At 46.4% G+C, this 23,675-nt stretch overlaps 1 protein-coding gene across 2 annotated transcripts in view; it reads left to right on the top strand.

The window, feature by feature from the left end:
• The first annotated feature begins 603 nt into the window (after window positions 1-603).
• Window positions 604-23,675, top strand: part of LOC135385959 (kin of IRRE-like protein 1) — a 234,995-nt gene continuing 211,923 nt past the window's right edge. Inside the window, exon 1 of one of the 2 annotated variants that reach the window (XM_064615613.1) lies at window positions 604-1,224. In XM_064615613.1, coding sequence (XP_064471683.1) covers window positions 1,219-1,224 — 6 coding nt within the window. In that variant the 5' untranslated portion in view covers window positions 604-1,218. The remainder of the gene's footprint in view (window positions 1,225-23,675) is intronic. The other variant, XM_064615614.1, reaches the window with a different exon arrangement.

A 23,675-nucleotide genomic window follows, 5' to 3' on the forward strand; every position in this document is an offset into this window, starting at 1 on the left:
AGCCTTCTTCACGTGTGGCAAAGTATCCATCATATTATCACCCACAAACAAAGAAACATATTACAGAAAAAGAGGGAAATGGCGTCAAATGTATATAACTTCTCTGCTCTAGAAGCCGCGATGTACTGCGTGTTGTTATGGTGCCATCGGTTTCGAGAGTTATTGCGTAAACTCGTGCTTTCCACACCATAATTTGAACAACGGTCCAGCGCTACGTGAAGATGTGTCGTGAAGTCGTGAAGCCAGCCCGTGGATATGCCAAGCTAGGTATCGCAAGAAGAAAAATAAATATCCAGTGGAGCAACAGAGCAGGTGGGTGAGGTACACTGACGGAACAACGACCACACCAACAAAAATGTGGAGCGAGTCTACCATATCCATAAAACGCGAGTAACAAATCACGTACTAATGTCCTGCGCACCAAACAACAGCTGGTCGCTCTGCCCATGCGCGACAACTTTTAAAGGAAAGTGATATCGGCAGTTGTTGCCGTTAGCCTTATCACCCTACCACCGCTATCGTTTTGAGGATCAAAGCGGAGGGAACCTCCCACTCCCGTCCGCCTACAGTTCGCTGCGCAACCATTCACTTTTATTCTTTTTCTTGCTGACCTGTAGCTGTCGTTTTCACACAGCCGTGCATCTTTGTTCGCTTCTCCCTCCTCGTCGTTCCCTAACTTCCCCACAGCAACGCGGGGAAAGCGACGGCCGCGCGAACCGGACAAGGAGTCATGATGACGTCACCGGAAGTAGAGAGCGGAAGCTCCTCCCCAGCGAGGGAACCCCTGCCTCTTCAGAGAGTCGTGTGGGCTCGATACGAAACGCGACGCTCTCTCCAGTCGGGGCGCGGTGTGGCAAGCGCTGCCGGGTCCTGTGTTTGCTCGATATGACCGAGTGAAGTCCTGCTTTAGTTGTCATTTGTTTTCCCAGTGTCTCCTTATCGTGTATGTTTGAGCTTCGTGTTCTTCTGGACAGTGCGGACCCCCGTCCAATGTTGCCGCTTGTTTGGACGAGGAATTAGTAGTGCGCTATCGCCTCGAGCGCGCTTGCCAAGCATTGAGGACTCTGGCGCGTCGTCTCAAGATGGGTTAAACTGCTGATCCTGTTGTTTTCGGGCACTGCGTGTCGGTGTCATCTTCAGATTTGGGACGTCCTTGTGCCTCACAGTTGCCTGAGAGCATTTGGCGAGGCAGGCATCGCCGCTTCGTCGCTCTTACACATGACGGTGAGTACTGTATGGAGTGTTGTGACGAACAATGCTGTTCGGCAGTGTTGTACGTAGCGGCGCTACTAGTAGCGCCGTATTCGCTACGTATTTTCTTTTCTTTTTTTTCAGTAGCGTAGGAGCGATCCCGCCACATTCTAAATTGGTAGCGGGAAAAGTATTTCCGCTACAAAAATGGGGAGCGACGAACTCTTTCTCCACTACAGCTTTTTTTCATACGTGGAACACAGAAAAAAAAAAGCGAGATGACAGCGAAGCAGCTGTTATTCCTTTTAGTTACTTGTTAATCAGGCAGACTGATGCGACGATCTTCCTCAGTTTCACTGACCCTCATGAGCTAAGCGCAATCGATTATTCAGGAATATAGCTTGTGTTATTCGGTGCATTCTTGAACTTATTTAGCTCACATTTGCGAAACACAAACTGGTGTGTATAACATACTGCATAATATGGGCTACGGCGCTAGTTTCCGTCATGCAACCAGATGCAAATCTAGTGTTAGCGTGTTTATAGCACATTTCAAACCGTGTTTTGAAATTTTATTGTTCGGACCAGATAAACAAGCATAAACAATAAAGCGTCGTGTCTTTTGGAACAGGAATGCGAAAATGTATCGGAAACGCAGCGAGATATCGCCATAGTCATTGCACTCCAAGCGTACTGCCGACTTTGCTTTAATGTGTTTGTGCCGCAAGTGAGGCATTCCAGGCAAGATAAAATTACCTTAGCTTACACAGGTTGCCAAAAGCGATCTAGTTGTTTTCTCACGTTAAGTATGTTACACTATATGTGTATGAGCCGCACAAAATGAAGAAATAATAATAGTATTATGAAGTCATCCAACATGCTTATTAATGCTGTTTCCACACTTGCTTGGTGACGGTACACATGCGATTAACTTAAAACTTTTAGAGCAATTGATTGTTTACAGCGTTTGATTAGGCAAAAATTACATGACATTGTTTTTCTGCAAGCGCGTCATTAAGGTGGTAATCTGATACGGGTATACCCTTCCTGACGAACTTATACCCCGAGAAAGCGTATTAAACGTAGTTTTTCGTATAGTCCAACGCGTTGTAAGAGGAGCCGTCGTGTAGCTGGAAGAATGGAAGCAGGGGGTAGGCAACAACAGTAACTCCTAATTCCTGTGAAACCTAAGCTTTGGTGCAGTATGCCAACAGCTCTCACAGGGCTGTCTGTTCAACTTGGAGGCGTTGGCTCTGGTGGAAGCATAAGCAAGCATTATGCTGTTCGTTTGATCTTTTTACCACCTGGTAGCTAGCTATTGATGACTCGATGAGCGGTCGCTTATGATGGTATAGTTGCACCGTACGTAAAACTGATCAATCCGTCGACAGTATAAGGAGACGAAAAAGTTTGAAGTTAGGATTCGCTGGTGTCTCGAGCAAAATACTGTTATTGCAGAAGGACAGTCTTCTGTTCGGAACATTCTGACGGGAAAACTTATTAAATGCACATATGGGGTGTCTGCATTACATTATGTCTTGAATACCCCCTAAGACCGAAACCGACCGAAAATAAAGTACCGAAAATAAAGTTGTTGTTGTTTGTCTTGAATACGCATCATCTCAAAGTCAATGCCAATGTGTCAGAATATATCTTTGCTGTAATTAATGGTACACTTTATGACGCATGCTGGCTATGTGAGGAAACATGAATACTGCATTGTCTTTAGACACGTTCGGCAACGAGATGCCTACGGTAAGGTATTGCCTAGAGAATTGTGCTGTAGCGGAAGCGTAGCGGCATAGTGCTGACGTTACTTTTATTTAATATCGATATCGCGATACTTTTTGAAATTTGTAGCGATGCTCGTACTGCGCTACTTTTTGCTGGAGTAGTGGGCAGTTGCGTATTCCGTTACTTCATTTTGGTAGCAGGTACAACAATGCTGTTCGGTAATGGCATGGCCAGCATTTCATAGTTGTTTTCTCTTGTCTTTTCTTTTTCACTGTTGGGTGGAAGTGGGTGGTTGGTCATCGTTTTATGAAAAATCTACATCAGCATTGGATGTGTCTGCACTTTAAAAGCCGGCAGGGGAAATCCGCCTTACTTTATCACTGGTCACTTTTTCTCCGACAAAAAAAAATATCAAAAAGACAAAGCAGAACAGACATACGCACGGCGACGGTGCCGTGCAGCCATTGCAGTCGCATCAAGGATGACATTTCTCCTGTAAGCATTCGTGTTACTGTGCCAGCCCAACCGGAGGAAGTTCGGAATTAATGAAAACTCCAGCTGGTTTCTTCTGTTATGAGGATCCGTTGTCAGCCGGTGCTGTTACATTCGTTGCTGCGTCTGAAGACAAGACTCCTTCTAATGACGGAGATATCCGCGGTTTTATCCGGTGGTTAAAAGTAGCAGTATGACGGTCACGACAGTTGAGAGGGGAACTAATGTGACCATGCTGATAACCTATCGTCTAGACCCGTTGTATTACGTGTCTAAAGCTATACAGGCTCGCATTTTGACTACCGTTAGAAGAGACTTCCATTTGTTCATTTTGCGCTTGACTACGGGGAAACCACACGTGAGGTAGGTAGTTACGAAAGGCGATTACATTTGCATAATCCTATGCATGGAAGTTGAGACTGCTTATCTTGGCTGACAAAATGCTCACTTGTATTAGAAGACACATAAGAGGTATATTGGTGAACAAATTAACTTACGTACCACATTACCTTGAAGGCTTGTGCTGATATTGAGCTACAGGGAAAGGCATCCTTTCGATCTTCCTTCTCATGGAGTAATACTTCAGTAATACCTTCAACGTGCATTTCCGAAATATAGTGCCCGATAAAGTTAAAATGATTTTTCTCCCTAAGCAGTTACGCAATTACGTAAGATGAATATCACACGATAGGCGACTTTGAATATACGGCCGTTTTGATAGTGCTGTGAAACATGAAACGAAACACATACGAATTTTCGTCCATGCTCTCTGCCGGAAGATCGAGGACAGATATTTTGAGTCTGATAAGTGTGATTCAATATGCTTAGCACACTCTAAGCAGCATGTAGCAGGAACCATTGTTTACCTAAAAGAGTCGTATTTCACTTCGACTGATCGGCCGATCGTTAGTTAACCGGTGATGAATAGGATCGCCTTCCATGTCAGGGTACGCGCAATGATGTGTCCTTCGTTCTTTTTCGTAAGAACACTTCTACGGTACAACTGAATTTTCTCATTACACCGACTACAACGACAAACAAGCTCGTTATTATGATGAATAGGTCCTTATCGGAACAAGATCGATAGCCGCATCTCGTATGTTTCCGGTGCGCACGTGTTCCTATGCCATGCATAAATGCAGTAGGATCCATGTATCAAATAATGATCTTGCGACTGAAGGGCGGGCGGCGAAAGTTTTTTTCTGTTTTTGGGACAGCCAGCGCATGGCATTCGCCCATCGACCCGAGGTTATCCACATTGGTATCCACCAGAGGTATCGAGCGCTCCGTGCCATCTACGGCGGAGAAGCTATACGACGCCCTGGAAGTGAGATAAGGCGTCGTATGCGCATTTTAATGGTCCGTGGTCTCCAGAGGTAGATAAACACCACCAGGGAGGCAATACTGCCACAAGAGAGTCAATACCCCCACTCTAACAGATCGACTGAAAAGATTGCAAACGGCAGAGCATCTTTAGTGTAGACTGTATAGTGCAGTGTGCATAGCTCGTTTAACGCTATGTTGTCGTTCGCACCAGCTCGCGTGACTGAGTGGTTAGCCTGCTGGCCATGTCACGTCGAGAATTGGGAGGTAGCCGGGTTCGAATGCCGGTGCCGGCTGCGCTGTCTTTGGGTGTTTCCTGGGTTTTCCCTCAGACGCTGCCAGAGATATGTCGGCACAGTTCCTTTAGAAGTCGGACCAGGACGCGCATTTCCCCCAGAGCGATATCCTCGGGGGGGGGGGGGATATGTTTATTAAGAAAAAAAGAAAGGAAAAGTCAGGCAGACAGAGGTCGGCTTGCTATTCCAAAAAAGAAGAGAAAGAAGAATAGGAAAAGGGAAAGAAAAGAAAAGGAAGAGACAAGAAGAACAAAGACACACAAAACTAAAACTGAAAAATCACACACACGGTCACACAATCACAAGGCGTTAACAAGGTTCGAAGCGTGGAGGAGGAGCGCGGTGGTCACGGCCAACTGGGTCGACTGAAGAACGGTACGCAGTAAGGTAGCCAGTGTTATGGTGTTGTAGCTAAGTTGGGATACACGACGACAGAAGGCGGAAGGTGTTGCCGGCAGTGTAGGACGCAGTGGGGAATACCAGCCACAACACCACAGCTAGTGCACAGGGGAGTGCTGGATTGACCCATTTTGACCCATGTCCACCTCTGTGAGGCCGACAACGGCTAGCTGTTTCACCACAACCGTTGTCGTTCGCATAGTTTGACTACCCTGAGAGCATTTTGAGGTAAATTCAGATGTGGGATGAGGCGGATTTTCCGTCGATTAATACTGAGAAAAGGAATACCCCGACAGAAAAAATAAGAAAACCTATTCGTTTGTCTTAAAAACCGGGAAAGCCCCTTCAATACCTATTAAGAAAGATAGTTGTGGATAGAGGGAGCTCTGTAGGTGGTGGTCGTTTCCTTCTCACTTGCCGTAACTAACATCACGTTAGCGTTAAGGATCTTGCGCAGAGAGGGTAGGGCAGACTATGGGAGGCGATTTCAACATTGACATGCTCACTAAAACCACTCATCAGTTACGCTTTCAAACACTTTTGGATGCAAATGGTTTCAGTAATGTCATTGAGATTGCTACCCGGGTCACCAGTGTCTCGGCGACATCACTAGACCTGTTCATTACAAACGAACTCGATCCCACAGCCTTTGTCATCAGCGCGGATATAAGCGATCATATGCCTATTTTTGTAGCAATACCGTCACTTAGCAAACGACCAAAGGTTCAGACACATGTGTCACACCGATCCATTCAGCAGTCGTCGCTTGAGGCATTTCGAAATGACCTGTTACTAACATCCTGGGAACACATTTTTAAAGAGAAGGATTCGGAGAGAGCGTATGAAAGCTTCCTTGATGAGTTTCGTAAACTATACGATAAGCATTTTCCGGTTAAGGTTTTCAGGGTTTCCGCAAAAATTCGTAAACCTTGGGTAACAAAGGAACTGAGACAAATGTTAAATATTAGAAATAAGCTCTATAGAAAGTTCATAAAAAATAGGTCACCCGAAGATCTAATTATTTTTAAAAAATACCGAAACAATGTAAACTCGAAGTTACGTCGCGCAAAAAAGCTGTACTACAATTCAGTTTTCGAGAATGTTTCTGCTAAGCCAAATATTGCATGGAAGCGTCTTAAATCAATTTACAGTCGGGAAAACAGCCCTGTCGAGGAGTTGGCCGTAGGTGGAACGGTTCTAACTGGTGCACGGTTAGCTGGAGAGTTTAACACTTTTTTTTGCATCCCTGTCAAACTTACACAATTCCACAGGTACAAGTTCACATTATCCTGGCATACACTCCGTTCCACGCCAAGACCACGGTTTCTTTCTGTTTCCAACAGATTCACAGGAGGTCATTTCAATTTTTAAAAACCTCAAGAATACTAGTAGTTGTGATAAAGACGGGTTTCAGATCCGCCCAATTAAATTTGTTCTCGATATAATTGCTCCTGTATTAGCTTTTATTTTTAACGAAATAATTTATTCCGGTGTGTTTCCGAAGGACATGCAAATTGCAAAAGTGGTCGTTTTACATAAAGGTGGGGACCCTAATGTTCTCAGTAACTATAGGCCCATATCAATCCTACCAGTGTTTTCAAAGGGTTTAGAGAAATTAATCCATAGCCGTCTTTTATCATTTTTAACAAAGCACTCCATACTTTCCGATTCTCAGTTTGGATTTAGAAAGCAACGCTCTGCAGAACTAGCTCTTCTATCCCAGAAAGAATATATCCTTTCCGGGTTCGAAGAAAAACTCATTACTCTAGGTCTATTCATCGATTTCACCAAGGCTTTCGACTTACTGAATCACGGTGTTCTCTTCTTAAAGCTTGAGCACTACGGTATCCGCGGTGTTCCATTAAATTTAATACGCACTTATCTTCAACATCGCAAACAGTTTGTTGATATTCAGGGGCAGTGTTCGGGAATACACCACATCACAACCGGTGTACCACAAGGGAGCATTCTTGGGCCACTGCTTTTCATTATCTATGTGAATGACATGTTTGCCTTGTCAAACCACATTAAGATAGTAGCTTATGCTGATGACACCGCCCTATTCCTGCAAGGAAAGTGTCTCACAGATTTAACAACAAAGATGAACAACTTCTTATCAACCTTCTACACCTGGTCTACTAAAAATTATTTGATAATTAACCCCCTTAAAACCAAGGCTGTTGTTTTCCACCCACCGCATAAGGCTACTTCCTGTTCCGAATCTATTGTTGTCGGTACAAGCACGATATCTTTTGTCAAGGAGGTGAAGTCACTGGGCGTCTGGTTCACTGATACGATGTCCTGGGATAAGCACGTCGGTTACATCACTAACAAAATATCGCGCGTGATCGGCATTCTAGGTCGACACAGAAACGTCCTTCCAACTAAGGCAAAAATTATTACCTATAACGCACTGGTTTACCCTCACCTCACATACTGTCACCTAGTTTGGGGAACCACAACGCAAACAAATCTTGAAAGGTTAGTTTTGTGTCAGAAGAAGGTACTTCGTCACATAGCAAACGTTCCCTTTTTACATCCAACAGGATCCCTCTTCGCGAAATTTAGCATAATCAGAATTATGGATCTCTATAAGTACCGTATGTCCATTACATATGCAAGTTCAGTAAAGCAAAATAATCACATCTTTCTAGCCCTAGCCAATTTAACCATGAGATTAACCTCTTATTCACTACGCTACAATGAGCCCTACTTCACACCGTGTGCACGAACTAACTATGGCACACAGTTGGTTTCATATAATCTTCCACGACATATTAATTCCCATATCCAAAACAACATTAACATCAGCTGTCTTTCAATTCGCTCAATAAAGGCCATGTATGTTCACTAGGATAGTCATATTATTTCGTGTGTTCTCATAGCTTTTTTTGTTTTTATGCATCTTAATGCATTGTGTTCATTTACCATTGTCTAACTCCGTGATTCATCTGGCTTGCTATTTGTCATTGCTGTTCCCTTTGCATTGTCTGGTTTGCTGTTTTGTCATTGCTTTATATGTCGAGTGTACAAAGGGGGGTCAGACCTCGTCAAGCTGCAGTTTTTGCAGCTTTTTGTCTGCATCCCCCCACCAAGTGTCATTGGTGGAATAAAATTATTATTATTATTATACTCACCAATTCATGAAAGCACGATATTTGCAACGTTCAGGTTTGCAGGTTTTTGTTTCGTGGCGATGACGTTCTTGAGAAGTGAGATAACCATACATGTTCGTCACTATGTTTGATGTCATCTGTTCTGAAATGTTTAACATAGGAAGAGTCAACTTTGCAACATTTGAGACATTCGTCGAAAACGCAGAAAGATGATGTTAGTCTGTCAATAAAATAATAAGATCGCTGTTATAATTAAGTTAGGGCACTGAGCATCAGCACGGGACTATCGGCGGATGAGCCTGGTGCTATACGAATGTAACCTCATAGTCTGCAAAGAATCTCAAGACAGCATCATTCCCCTGCCAGTCTACCGCGTGTTGTTTATGTTAGGATCATAGCATATGTGAATAATGACATCAGATAAACGATAATGGATGCATCACCCATCTGTGACAAGACGTAGACGCCGACAGAAACGGCGAAACGCGGTGAGTTATCTGCAGCGACAGAGTCCCTTCTAAATATCACATACCTTCGAAAGAACGCACATGGGGCAGACAAAGAAGGAGGTAGATGTAGCCCTAAGCGACCCAAATACCACTAGGCCTTCATTAGCGCGTACTGTCGATTTTAATTTAGAACCACACGTAGAATGAGATTCCTCGCAATTTTGTCGACGCTCAACTGGCGTAGGAGATTTTGAAAGAAGTCATCTAAAGCTGCAGCAACTGATAGATTAATGTAATGGTGAACAGCGAAGAACCTGTTCACGTGAAATTCCCCTGGGGAATTTGAAATTGTCACATTAGGGGCTACAATCGTGCGAGCCTTCATTCTAACTTCGCCATTTGTAATAACGCCGGTGCAGTATGCGCCTTTATCACTTACGATGTTGTCGTTAACGAAAGTTAAAGCATCTTGAGCATGTCAGCGCGATTCACGACGCAGAATTGTAAATGTCAGAAAGATTTGAAATTGGGTTTGTAACATACTACACCGCGTTCAACTGCAACTTTGCAACTGTTGCAACTTTGACTTACTGTAACCGGACCGGATGCACGGTGATGATGTCGGCTGTGTTTTCCTGCCGTTGGTTCGTTTCACGGGTGTGTGTAGCTTCGCAGTTGTCACGTGAATTCAGCTCTAGTAAGTGAGATGGCCTGGTTTGGCAAACTTCGGGAGATAACGACCAAACTGTTCGTAGTACACGTGAGTTATGGGAGAGCTGACCATCAGCAGACACAAAATCTGGAATGGGGCGGAACGGAGCTAGATGTCCTGTATCTGCTCAAAGGCTGGCAGACATAGGGACTGGCGTAACGTCACTGATATATGAGGAGTTGTATCACACACTAGTATTTGACTTTTAGCGTGATTAGTGTGAAAAAGAACGCAGATGGTTTTTACGGCTTGCGGTGTCTTGCATTCGTCAGCACGATCTATTCCTAGGATAGGACGGATTGGATGCGCCATGCCAGCATCCACAGCCTCAACCCTCCTTTTCACCCAGCAACCCTTCGTCCCTTTCTGGCTATAGTCGTGACGATGTCCACTCGCGTGTGGCCCACAGCAGCAAGCCAACTCTGGCCGACTGAAGATGGCGAACTCTAGACTATATTATATGAACGAAAACATCTGCAGTTTTTCATCAGCATAAATATTTCGTACCACTTGTTACTTTCTCCCAAAGCTACCTCACTTCTACCTTCACCTCTAGCTCTGCCTGCACCTTACCTCACATCAAAGCTCTCCAAGTCCAAGAAATGGTGCTCTCAGTATCTCTTTGTTTGTAGCCTGTGTGCGTTTGGACCACCGGTAAGTCAAGGCCAGCGACTCAACGCCGCCTTCAAAACTCGCTGGATGCTGTTCAGCATTACTTCACCAAGGCTGGCGTGGACATCTCGGCTGAGAAGATGGTTGTGCACGTTGTGCAGTAGTTTGTGACTTCACGCGGAAACGCATGAGCGCCTCCCCTCTTTCGCTAGGCAATAATACACTCAGTCAAGTGAAGTGCCACAAATTCCTGGGTGTTTTCTTGGATGCCAATCTCTCGTGGAGTGCCCATATCAGGTACCTGGAGAGAGAGAGAGAGAGAGAGAGAGAGAGAGATAATACCTGTTTATTTACAAACATTGGAACTGAGTGACACCCTTGAGGGGTCTGCTGCTCCATTTCTTGAAAGCGTTTCAATAACGCATGAATAAAATATACACACAGAACAGAAAACACATGCGACGACACACGCATACACACAATAAATATATACATGACATGGGATGTGAGGTACATCCCGGTGCTGTTGTGATTTGATTTACATAAGGGTTAGTAACGAGTGATAATACGGGAGTCTTTTAAATAGTTGCAGAATGCTGTTAATGCGGTCGTCTGATGCGATTCATTTTGCCAGGCTCCAATGATCTTCACGAAAGAGAGAGGTCGATCATCCAGCTTAGCGAGCGTGCTCTCAAGCCTTGATCGTTCTGTAGAGCACTTTTGGCACTGCATTATTATGTGTAGTGTGTCTTCAGTGGTGCCACACGTAGGGCAGTCAGTGGAGGCCGATGGTCTGTAGCGATTCACAACACTGTTGGTTAGTAGCACACCCAGGCGAGTTCGGTGGAGGGCTGTCTGTAAGCTTCGTGGTACGTTCCGTGGAGGCGTAAAGGCTAGGTCTGGGTCTATGAAGGTTAAGTAGTCTGATGAACGAAGATAGGATTTCCTCAGTTTGACTGATTTTTCCTTAGTAGTTTGAGTGAGGAGACATTTCGCATCCTCTGGTGTGAACGGTATGGACGACACAGTTGCTTGGCTGTGAGCCATTCTTGCTGTGGCGTCCGCAGTTTCGTTTCCTGTCAGGTACCTGGAAGCGAAAGTTCAACGCTGGACCAATGTCATTTCTCACTTCGCTGGCGCTGCATGAGGGATTGATCAAGAAGCAGTTCGATCGATTCATGGGGCATTGGTTCGGGGAACCATTCTCTACAGCCTCCCGGTCTTACACGGCATCTCAAGAACATCTGAACAGAGGCTTCGGTGTACTCGTATGTTGGCCAGAAGCTTGAGGATCTGCCTCGGTGTACCCCGCGCCGCTGAAACGCGCATGGTGGTGGCAGAGGCCCGCGAACTGCCAGTAGAGGTCTTACGTCTCAGAGAAACTGTGCGCTATTGTCTCCGCCTCGTTGCGGAACACCGTCGTCATGGTTTCGAAGCTCAAAAGGCGGAGGCAAAGCAACATTTCTCACAAGCGGCCGTTCAACCTAGCGATGATCCTCGGTCCGTGGACGAACGCTGCCCACCAGACGCAGGGCGCAGGGTCTTCTGGCGGAGTACTTGTGCTCCACCGGTCTGGCGACGGCTCTTTGAAAGTCCCCATCATCATCCCTTCATCCTCTCCCAACGCGAAATATGGCAGTGTACCGCCTCAGCGGTGGTGAATCGCCCACCCCATCACCAGCCAATGTATGTGTGTGTGTGTGTCTCACTGCATCGCTGCTGTAAAGCCCTTGCTACCGGCTTTTGTTGAAAGATCAGTCGTCCCCAGATCCACTCCGTGGGTCTTTTCGATACCATCGATCTCTACTACCATTCCTGGGCTCAAGAGCAAGAGGGATCATGTTGCAGCACCCGTGTTGAAAACTTGCGCTAGACATAATGCAGTGCCGTTACCCTTCGCACCTTCCCTTTCTTTTTTTCTTAATAAACATATCGCCCCCCTCCTTCGCACACTGCTGTAGTCACAGATGGGTCGACCAACTTACACTGCTCCACTACTGCCTTTACAATCCCGACTATGTCGTCGTGCCGCGCATACCGTCTCTCGCACCGCACCTTATCCACGTCTGCAGAGTTGCGTGCCACTTTGTTCTTCCTCAAGCACATTGCATACGCCTCTATCAGCAGCTGGGTGATATACTGCGACTCCAAGGCAGCTCTCCAGTGTATAGCGAACATGGGTATTCGTGGATCACTTGCGCCTGTGGTGGTGGACATACTGGAGGAACTAAGCCGTCTTGAGATCAGCGGGAACTCTATCTACTTCCAGTGGGTTCCTGCACACTGCGGCATCCGCGGCAATGAAGAGCCTGACGAGGCTGCAGCAGCTGCGTATCATTCCCGATCAAGCGTGCGGATTACCCTCCCCAAAGGCGACAGGCGAACCTTCTTAAATGATGTGGTGAGGCCTCTCGCACATCCGCAATGGTCTCGGGAAGTTCCATCAAGAGTTCTGATGCGTGAAGTGGACCCTGACTTTGGCTTCACCATGCCTTCTCTTGTGCCTCGCCATTTTGCGTCGCTGATACACAGGGGCTGCATTCACCCCCCATGTCATGCATCTGATCGGCCTCTCCGACTCGATGCTCTGCTCTCGCTGTGATGTTTTGGAGGATACCAAGCATGTGCTCGTCGACTGCCATCTTTACACCTCCCAAAGAGCGGCTCCCTATAGTGTCGCCTGCAGTCGATCACGGCCGCACCATTCACATAGGCAACCATTCTCGGCCCTTAGTCTAACCAGATTGACCATCGCCAAGCTCTTGCGTATTTCAAGATTTTTCTCAGGGACACTGGTCTCCTCTCTACCCTATGATCTGCCTGCGTACCTGTGTGCTGTGTGTGTGTTTTTGTGTGTTGTGGCTTTGCCTACCGTTCTGATGTCTTACTGACTCCACTGAGTATCGACCCTATTTAGCATCGTTCATCACCTCATCATCAAGACACATCTCATCCTGCCCCGTTGTGCCTTGGGGTAGTGGGCCACACATTACGTGGCGAATTTCCCCATTCATTATCATTAACTTATTTGTTGTTGTTGTTTGTAGCCGCACTCTCTCAGTTGTGTGCAAACTTGTAGAGCACGGCGTTATGCGATTCGTATGGGGTTCGTGGTCACAAACCCGCCAGCTCTTCTACATGTCTGTGCAATTTCTGTGCGTGTGTCTGTTCAAGAAGAAGGGGATAAGGAGAACGATACGCTAGTTGGAATTATTATTTCGCAAAGCACATTTACGATTTCTCTTCATTTTTTTGTGCGGCCGAGGACGGTAGTAATGTGGGGAAGGTATTAAACACTGCTTCCAGCACCATGTGCGTGATATTTCCAGCGCATGCTTAAGTGCATCAGGTGTCGAAATTATCTGAAAGTCCTACCCTGAGGTACGTGCCTCACGTCACCAAACAAATGTAGTGATGTGATGTGATAAAGAAAAAAATCTGAAAACAAATGTAGTCTGACTCACCTTACGTGTTAAATGTGCTCTTCATTTAAAAAAAAAGAGCGACGAAATTTTCAGTTATGCAATGTACAACAGCGAGGAGCGTTATTGAAATTGTGAGCGTCTAGCGTGTTTAATGCGCAGGTATATACTTCATAAGGGGTTCATACTTTATAGACAATCTCGTTTCGATATTGTAAGTAGGCCTCCCTCTGTTATAAGATGTGACATGGTGTTTGTTAATAACGTTATAGTTTTATTAAGGTCAACATAACGAACTGTGTGCGTATAAGACAAGTAGGATACCTTTCGTTGTAGGCATGCTTTGTGAGCCAGATATGTAGTAAACTACGGACACATTGAGACATGCCGGAAGGTCAGTTTACTCGGTAGCCTTTCCTTTAATATCTTAATGGTGTTGTGTCCTTGAGCCTCACACCATTGGCAGCATCTGTGGCAGGCTCGATGCCCTGATGTCCTTTCTTCAAGATGTTGGGGACAACGATGTACCAGGGGTGTTCAAGTCAAACCGGTACATTCTGTCTCCTGAGTGTACAAATGGCTCGCGCTAGTTCTTTTTCATCATTTTCACACGCGACAGGCCTCCGCGTTCACCACGTGGTGGTCCAAAGCTTGCGCGAAACAGAAGACACGTGCTGCACAAGATGGCAGACAACGAGGTGAGCGCGCACACCGAACAGCGAACTGTCATGAAGTTTCTCGTGAATGAAGGCGTAAAGTCATCTGAAATTCACAGAAGACTTCAGGCTCAGTATGGCCACGATACACTTAGCCGCAGCAAAGCGTTTGAGTGGTGCAAACGGTTCCGAGACGGCCGTACATCAGTGCAGGACGATTCCGGCCGGGGTGGCTCAGACCCCAGTGTCAGAGTTCCTGGGAACATCCAACTTCTGGAGCGCCTGATCCTCAAGGACCGATGGATAACATGTCTCGAACTGGCTCGAAAGACGGACCTTTGTGTGGGAACGTTGAACACTATCATTCATGAACACCTCCAGTTTCGGAAAGTTAGTGCCCGTTGGGTCCCGAGGCAGCTCTCCGTGTTTGACCAGCAGAGAAGACTGGAAACCTCCCAAGAGCTAAGGTACCGTTTCGACACTGAAGGACAGCCGTTCCTTGATCGAACCATCACGTGCGATGAATCGTGGGTGCACCATTTCACTCCTGAGTCTAAACGCGCATCAAAACAGTGGAAGCATCCGGGTTCGCCAGCTCCCAAGAAGTTCCGAAGCACCCCGTCTGCGGGTAAGGCCATGGCCACGGTTTTCTGGGACAAGGCTGGCATTGTTCATGTTGATTTTCTGCCCAGTGGTACCACCATCAATAGTGCATATTACTGCCAGGTTCCCAGGGATGTGCATAAGGCGCTGAAGTAAAAACGGCCGGGCCTCATGACCAAAGGAGTCCTCCTCCTACAGGATAATGCACGCCCGCATACCGCGCATCTCACGACACGCACCTTACAGGAACTTGGCTGGGAATCGCTGCCACACCCCCCTTACAGTATAGACCTCGCACCCAGCGATTTCCATCTCTTCGGGCCACTGAAGGCGTTCCTTAGGGGCCGCTACTTCAGCCGATGAGGTCAAGAATGCGGTTCGATCATCGCTGCTACGCGCCGGTAAGGATTTCTACACTGCTGGCATCCAAGCCCTCGTGAAACGCTGGGACAAGTGCATTAGTGCAGCTGGAGATTACGTTGAAAAATAAAACTAATTTCTCGCCTGTAAGTTGATTTTACTTTTGCGAAAAATGAAAAGTCCCGGTTGAACTTGAACACCCCTCGCACTTTGACTCTTTGCTGCATTAATTCATCGAGATCGACTCAGTGTCGGTTTTGCACCTCGTTGTCGTTACTGCTTGCAACATGCTAACTCTCCAGGATGTCCTTATTTGGCGACTTGGAAAGTCTGGAACACATCCATCATTCTCCATTGTCCCCACTAGCAACCTATCAGGACCACACTGAGTGTCTCTGTAAATGAGCTAGACCCTCGCCCTCTCACTATGACAAATTTGTTTGGTCCATGGTCAAACCCAGCCCGCCAACGCCCTGCCCTAAATGCCCTACTATCCCTTCTGGGTAATGAAGGACATAGGTCTCCACTGTGAGGATACCTGTGGCGATGAGAAACATCCCTATCGTCATCATCACAATGAAGTTGTTGTTGTTGGCTCTCTGGTTTCTGGGCTCATGGGCTCTCCTTTCCAAAGTGACTCTTTGTCAGTCCTTTGTCAGTTTGTCGCCGAAGCCGCACACGCCTTTCTCCACTTATTTCTTATTTCTTATGGCTCCGTTCCTCTTCATTAGCACTCAACAGTCAGCTGTAAGTGCTATGGCGTACCTGGCATCAATGGTGATGCAGCCTATATCTCCGTGTTTTGTGTTTGGAGTTCAGTCCAATCTACAGCGTTTCGCAGAACCTCTTGTGCGCCACTTGTTCTTCCCATTGCGGCCTTGAATGCACTATCAAACGGCGTCGCCGAAAGATGCCACGTTGCCACGACACATCGGTAGGCGACGACGCTGTATATTTCCGCACCGCAAACTCGTAATTAAAAGCGTGCCGCTTATTCGTCCGATGAGGCGTCACGAATCACAGAAAATCAGTGGTTCTTCGAAAAAACTTCGGGTAAACCTTATGAAAACTTTGAGGGACGAGGAGTGGAAGAACCTTGACTACCATGCTATAGGCGGAGTGAGTGAGGATTGAACTGTATCTGCGTTCGTCCTTACCCAGTTCTGGTACCCATGACGCCGCCGTGCGTCGCCCGTTTTTCGTGTAGGTATATCTATCAACGGACAGGAGACATACCGACTAACCGATTCGAGCTTTTTCTACTGGGCCTCGTTTGACGAAACGTAATTACGTGTGTCGTGTCGCATACAGTAAACGCTTTTCTGGCCCATGTTCGCTTCCACCGGATTTTGTGTACGTACCTGTCCCACGAACTTAAACTCAGGCGTTCCGACGTGTACTTGGCAGGTCCGTCAATCGCTCAATTACTGACTTTACTCGGAGCCCCTCTCGATAATTACGTCGCGTTGCGAAACACTTTCAAACTGTATATCCTTTCCTAAACTGCACTCAATGGGGAGTGAAGCTAAATGAAGCGTTGGCGGAGGGAAAACGGGGCGGGGATGGAATTTGAAAACTTCCGTGGCAAGTCTGGTTGTAGAACTCGAAAATAGATTCTTCACTTCTAGAGCTGTTCGATGTTTTTCTCGTGTGTTTCTCGTGCAGCGGTATTTCTTCGAAGAAAGAAAACGAGGAGAGCCCTCTTCTGACAGAATCAATTGCTGGAAAAATAATCCCTGGAAGTTTGATGTCTTTCCTGGAACATTTTTGAAGTGCTCCGGTTTGTTTTAGTGCCCCCAAAGAGTCCAAAAATCTACAAAGCTTCTGAATAATTAAAAGCATATGTTTAGAGCATCATTTCTTAGTCACGTTAGTAGATCCTAGTTCTTTGTTCGCGAGATGTAATCTTAAATAACCCTTCTTTTTGTTTTTAAGCTTTTAAAGCTCACAGTTCGATTATTCCAGAGTTTGTTCTCTGACGTTCCGGCGCTCTTCTTATCGCTTTCGACTTGAAATGAAATAAAAGAGAACTGAAACGAAATGTACGATTAAGTTAATAACCTTTTTATCATTTATTATGCCGCTAAATGAGGCGAAGCTAATGAGCTCGGCTATTTAACTTTCCTTTTCATGCCTCTTAATGTTGCATAGCTGCGACGGAAGCTGTTCTGTAATGGCAAGATATGAAGAGGTAGCAGCACTACTTTCTAGTCTGGTTCCTACGCTGCAATATGCTATCGGGAGTGCAGGGTTATTGGGATCGATATCTGCTATTGCTTGTTCATGTTTAGTTGCGGTTTGAAGCCTCTGTCGTATGAGAATACGCTGTCAAGAGATAAATTGTGCGTCTGAAACGCAAGGAAGTTAAGTTAACTTCTTGGGAATAATAGACTGGCTGATGGTAAAGTATGGTTGATTTCATTACCTGCATCCTTTTATCGTACGCGGATGAAGCCTCGAGGGCTCTTATTATTAAAGGACTACAGAGGTCCATACAAAAAATTATTCCGATCATTCAGATTAAGACGTCTGATGAAAGTATGTGTGCCACTTTACCGAAGAGCGCGAAAGGTTTCGATGTGTGCAATATGTTTCCCAGAAAAAAAAAAAAAAGGGGGGGAAATGGAAACTAACGTAAACATGGCTCCGCGCGTTCATCGCTAACTCGCCACTCCGGGTGTAACAAGAAGGAGAAGTATGATGCCACGTCACAGATAACGTTACAGGGGCACTCGTTCTGGTTCGCTAGACAGTGGCGGCCAGCGCCCTGTCCCTTTGCCGCAGAAAGCAGTTTTGCAAGTTCCCCGGGAGAATTGGGATAGAAGAAGCAGCCGAGTCATGACCAAGCCAGGAGCAATGCTTTTTCAGAACCCCGAACAGCCGAGTAGCAGACGACAGCAGAGCAGCAGACAACATTTCTCTGGACCAATCAGCGAGCGTGGCCCTTGTAGCGTCAGCGCCAGGTCCCAGACAGATCACGGGCTGGCACGGGCTGGTATTAATTTCTTATGGTGCATCTTACTGGCCTGCTTCGAAGTTTTATACAAAAAGAACAGGGTGCTAAAAATGACTTCTGTGGCAATTTAAATTATACGTAAGTTACTATGTTCCTTTAATAAGCTACAAGCATCCATGCGGCAATGTACGAGACCCAAATAATTCTGGTCGACACGCATGTCATTCTCTTCAGAACCTTTCACCAGGTAATTAACTGCCAACTGCAACAGAAAACCCCCCACGCGCAGAGGAAGCAGGAGCGAAGCGCTTCTATAACCATCGTCTCGGCATCTGACGCAGCAGGAGGGCCATCGTGCACACCCGCCCGTGGCCACATGTCTCCCCATCCTCATCATCAGCTGTAGCGTCCTCTTGTTGCACCAGGGCTAGTTCCAAAGAGACAAAGGCGTGCACCAGCTTACGCCTAACGCAGGGCGGGAAGCGTAGAAAATAGTTTTTCGCCTAATAAGCCGCCAGGGAACTCCTGACTCATCTGGATGAAGCCATCGGAACCGCCAGCTCGGAATGACGTGCATCCACGCGCGTTTAGGACAAGTACTGCCCCCAATGAGATTTGAGCGGCCCTCTTGGTATTCCTTATGGACTTTGCGGGGTCGATTCATTTCATAATCCGTGCGTCGCTCCGGTGCACTCGCGCGAGTGACACGTGACTGGGCTGGTTGTGAGGTAGGATAGCCATAAATGAGTTGGAGGGCGGGAGGTGGTGGTGGCGCGTGCCTTGATTGAGATGCCAGTTCAGTGTCAAGGCGAATAGCGAGGAGTTTCGCTTGTGAAATGTCGTATCGAAGGAAACTGTTTTCAGGGTAGTGACTTTAAGGGAAAGGAATGGTATATGCGAGCATCTTGGTCCACTGATAATTTCGTTTGACTTTCCTATGATGCAAATGATCTGGAAGTGAAAAGTGATTTCTGGTAGAAATTCCCGGCGTAACGAAATTTGGCATTTTCCTTAGAGTAAATAAAGAGCGCAATCCGCAATCGCAATACAGCAGTGACGATAGTGGCACATATAATATCTATACAAAACGAACAGGGGAATACGAGACGTCGCATAGAAACACATGCGTTGCAAAGGGCCGCAAAACTTGCTCACAAAAGCGACAAAGACCACAGTAAAATAGACCAACGTATCCTCCCATGCGACAGCACCCCTCCGTGCAAATATGGATCCAGGCACAACCAAAGGCGCGTCAATGAAACCAAAAGTTTCCTCGCCTCCAGTCGTTACGGCGGAAACTTTCGGGCTGTTCGCTAACGTATTTTCTATCCGCGCATCGTACAACACTTAGGACGCAGTTAATCGCCCTCCTTATAGGTTATGGCGCTCACGACGTCAGTAACGCGTGCAGCACTTCATCAACGCCGCGATGGCTCTCGACTAGCAGGGCTACCGTATGCGATTAGGCCTAGTGCGGCCTCCCCCTGATCGGGGGCTCCCTAATTCAATATTGCAGAACAGTACAGCTCTCAAGTGCCTTGTTCCGTTGCAGCAGCACGTAGTATAAGGCCACGCAGGAGCTCTCTGAAGAACGCATCGATTTCCTCTTTGTTAACCTGGAAAATGAATGGCAGCCCAACAGCGGACGGCGTCGATTTACAGCTCCTTCGGGTGCACGTATACTGGCCCTTCTCTACAACTGAAGCCGAATGACTAAATTTCTTCGATGGAACAGAAAAAAAAAAAAAAGCCAAGGCACACGTGATATCTGCAGTTCTGCTTTTAGCTGAGGTCGATTTTTCGCCTGTCACGATTTCGAAACAGTTCCTCGTGGAGTTATGATGACCCGTAACCGTTACGCCAGTGCCGGTTATATTCGTGTCCAGTTAGTGCTAAGATGGTAGAGAAGGCGGTGCTGTGCGTTTCACAAAGAAAGCGTAGTGGAGGATATTGCGGTGAATAGTTAAGGGCTCGCAGCTCTGAAACAAGTTTAGAACTGCGGCTAATAGAAGAAGGGGAGACGCGCAGAGGTTACAACGAAATGTTTCTTCTGTGGGGAGTATCCTTAATGGGCTGCAGTTCTGAAGTTTTTCTTGCCTTGCGATTTTCTTTCTCGGTACTTCGTCTTCTTTCCTTTTTTGTGCCAGAATTGTTTTGCCGCTTTGCACCGGTAATACGTACATCTATTCATATACATGGGGTGACCATATGATGGGCCATATAGAAACAGTCATCGTGCACGAATCAGCAGCACGTCGTGAAAATTATTTCATGTGACGTATACGGACCATGATGTTTTCGACACAATACATGCTCCTCTCTCACTTCAGAAGTCAAAATAAAAGCTGAGCCTTGCAATCTGGTGAGCGTTACATATATTCCGTGAACTCCTCGAAGTGGCAGGGCCATCGCCCTCCCTCTGCAACGAGCACCTTCAAGCAGGTAACGGTAATGGTAACGGAAACAGAAACGGTATATTACCGAAATTGGAGATGGTAACGATAACGGAAACGTAAACGCATACCACGGTCCTCTATTACCGGAAACAGAAACGGAAACGAATTTATGGTCCGGTATTGAATTCGGGTAATGGCTACTCCCGTTGTGCGATGACATTTGAGTGACTTTTCATATTTCGTTTTTGTATTTTGATGACTCCAGTCCCTGCAATACTCTAAATACTACACACAAAGCGCAGTTTTTGATCTCGAGGTGGCATCCGTCGCTTACCTCGTCCCCGTCCTCATAACTCCATGACATCAACACATGACTATACTCCACCATAACACGAAGGTGACAGCCTACGATTTTTAGGTACTTATTTTGTACGTTTTGTTTCATTTCACCGTGGCCATGTCAGTATTATTTACTATTGAGAGGGTCCGCTTATAAATGCGACATTGGATGAAGGTTGCGCCCATCTTGAGTTGCTGGACTCCGAGTGACTGAAGACATGTTCATACATTTCTAATTATTATTATTATTATTTTTTGATCTTGCAAGATGTTTCCATTCCAACGACGTAAAATTACTTGTGTACTGTGTACGCGTGACACCGAAGCAGCACTTACGCAAAAGAGGATGCTGATAGAGCCGGACGGGGCGTCCTTCCGCAGCTCTGTAACAACCGTTCCATTACCGGAAACAGTAACGGAAACGTAACGGAAACGAAAGTGAAAGGCTGGTATCAGAAGCGGATAACGGAAACGAAAATATAGCAGTAACGAAAATGGAGACGGTAACCAAAATACGTCCGTTATCCTTCCCTGCCTTCAAGCACAGACACGGCACATTGCTTAGCGTTCTAAAATCTCTTCTGCAATCTCCGTTAACTGCAATCCAATTTTGCATATGCGACTTCAGCTTGTTTTGGCACCCCGACAATAATTTATGACATTCAAATAACTCTAGAAAAATGCGCTGACGCCAGGAATTGAACTTGCACCATCCCGATTTCCGGTCGGGGATGATGCCGCTACACCACGCCTTTCCGGAGTGTGTTCATTTCATTGTTTCTTGGGCGTTTGTGGCGCGTTTGTAGCTTGCCGCCTCAGCGGGTAAACATACAACTACATCGTCATCACTTATTTGTTGTTTGTGTTGCCTTGGCTAATTCTCATGGTGCACAATTATGATGCAAGTTTAACCGCATTTGGGTTAACCGCGATGGCACGTGCTGTGAAATGGTAGACGCGGAAGGCATGCCCAATACATAATCCACGTTTCACATGAACAATCATTTGTTTAGGGTGCATGCATACCAGTGTTGTACCCGTTACCGAAATATGGTATCGCGATACCGATACCCGATACTTGTGTAACAGTGTAGCGATATACCGATATCGATACTTCCTTTTTAATGTAATGGTGTACCGCAATACCGTTACTGCAGAAATGTGACGCAATACTTTACCAGATACTTTTGCTGGAACTAGGAATAAGTTACTGCATGAAATCTGCAAAATCGAAATCTCGCTTACGTGAGCACTCAGTTTGTGCTGCAACAGCGCATTAGGAGAAGACAGTTTTGCAACAAAAAAGCAGAATATTTACAGCTTAGATGCTTTGATCGACTTTTTGTAGTACCTGGCGCTGAAAGTTTTCATCTGTCCGTGCTAGGCTGGTCACAAACAGTGAATAAAAGTCAAGAAAGTGACCGGTGAAGAAAGGGGAAGGGCAGTACAAAAGTATCGGTATCGGTAACGATACGGCGTTCCCGTTACCATCAATTTGTAACGGAAATACCTTTCCGATACCGATTGAAAAAAAGTATCGCAATGTACGCACTTCGATACCAAAAAAATATCGATTACGGTAACGGCGTTACGTACAACACTGACGTAAAGGAGCACAAAGGAGTAAAAGTTTAAAAGAGTATAAAGGAGTAATCGGAGCGCATACACTTGGACCGTCTAGAGCCGGTAACCGAAACACAATTTCACTTCCACACTTGAATCGCACGTTAAGGAACCCTCAAGTGTGCAAAAGCAATCCACAGACCGACCGCTGTGGCGTCTTATCCCAATTGTCTCGCGACGTAAACCCCCAATTATTATTATTATTATTACTTTCACACTTGAGAACGAAGCGAAGCTATAGGATCAGAATCTAAACCCGAAACGAAATAAACTTTTATAAACCAGGCACAGTTAAGGAATTGTAAGGAAAGGCGACAGGGAACCTTCCTAAATGATGTGGTGAGGCCTCTCGCACATGCGCAATGGTCTCGAGACGTTCCATCAAGAGTTCTGGGGGCTTAATCGCTTCATCGTCGTTACGGTCGTTACAAGCTAACGAGTGGCGGGAAATTCAAAATGGCGGGCGGGAAATTTAAAAAGGTGGGCACGTGATAAAACACGTGCACGGCGCTCTTCGCGCGATACGTGAAGGACGTGGTACACGTCACGCGCAATGTGTCACGTGCCCACCTTTTTGAATTTCCCGCCACTCGTTAGCTTGTAACGACCGTAACGACGATGAAGCGATTAAGCCCCCTGATTCGTGAAGTGGACCCTGACTTTGGCTTCACCATGCCTTCTCGTGTGCCTCGCCATTTTGCGTCGCTGATACACAGGCTTCGTCTTGGGGTTGCATTCACCCCCCATTTCAAGCATCTGATCGGCCGCTCTGACTCGATGCTCTGCTCTCGCTGTGCTGTTTTGGCGGATACCAAGCATGTGCTCCTCGACTGCCATCTATACACCTCCCAAAGAGCAGCTCTACAGTGTCGCCTGCAGTCGCTCACGGCCGCACCATTCACATTGGCAACCATTCTCGGCCCTTGGTCTAACCAGACTGACCAAGATTTTTCTCCGGGACACTGGTCTCCTCTCTACCCTATGACCTGCCTGCGT

Source organism: Ornithodoros turicata, chromosome 2 (genome assembly GCF_037126465.1).
Source record: "Ornithodoros turicata isolate Travis chromosome 2, ASM3712646v1, whole genome shotgun sequence".
Taxonomy (NCBI): domain Eukaryota; kingdom Metazoa; phylum Arthropoda; class Arachnida; order Ixodida; family Argasidae; genus Ornithodoros; species Ornithodoros turicata.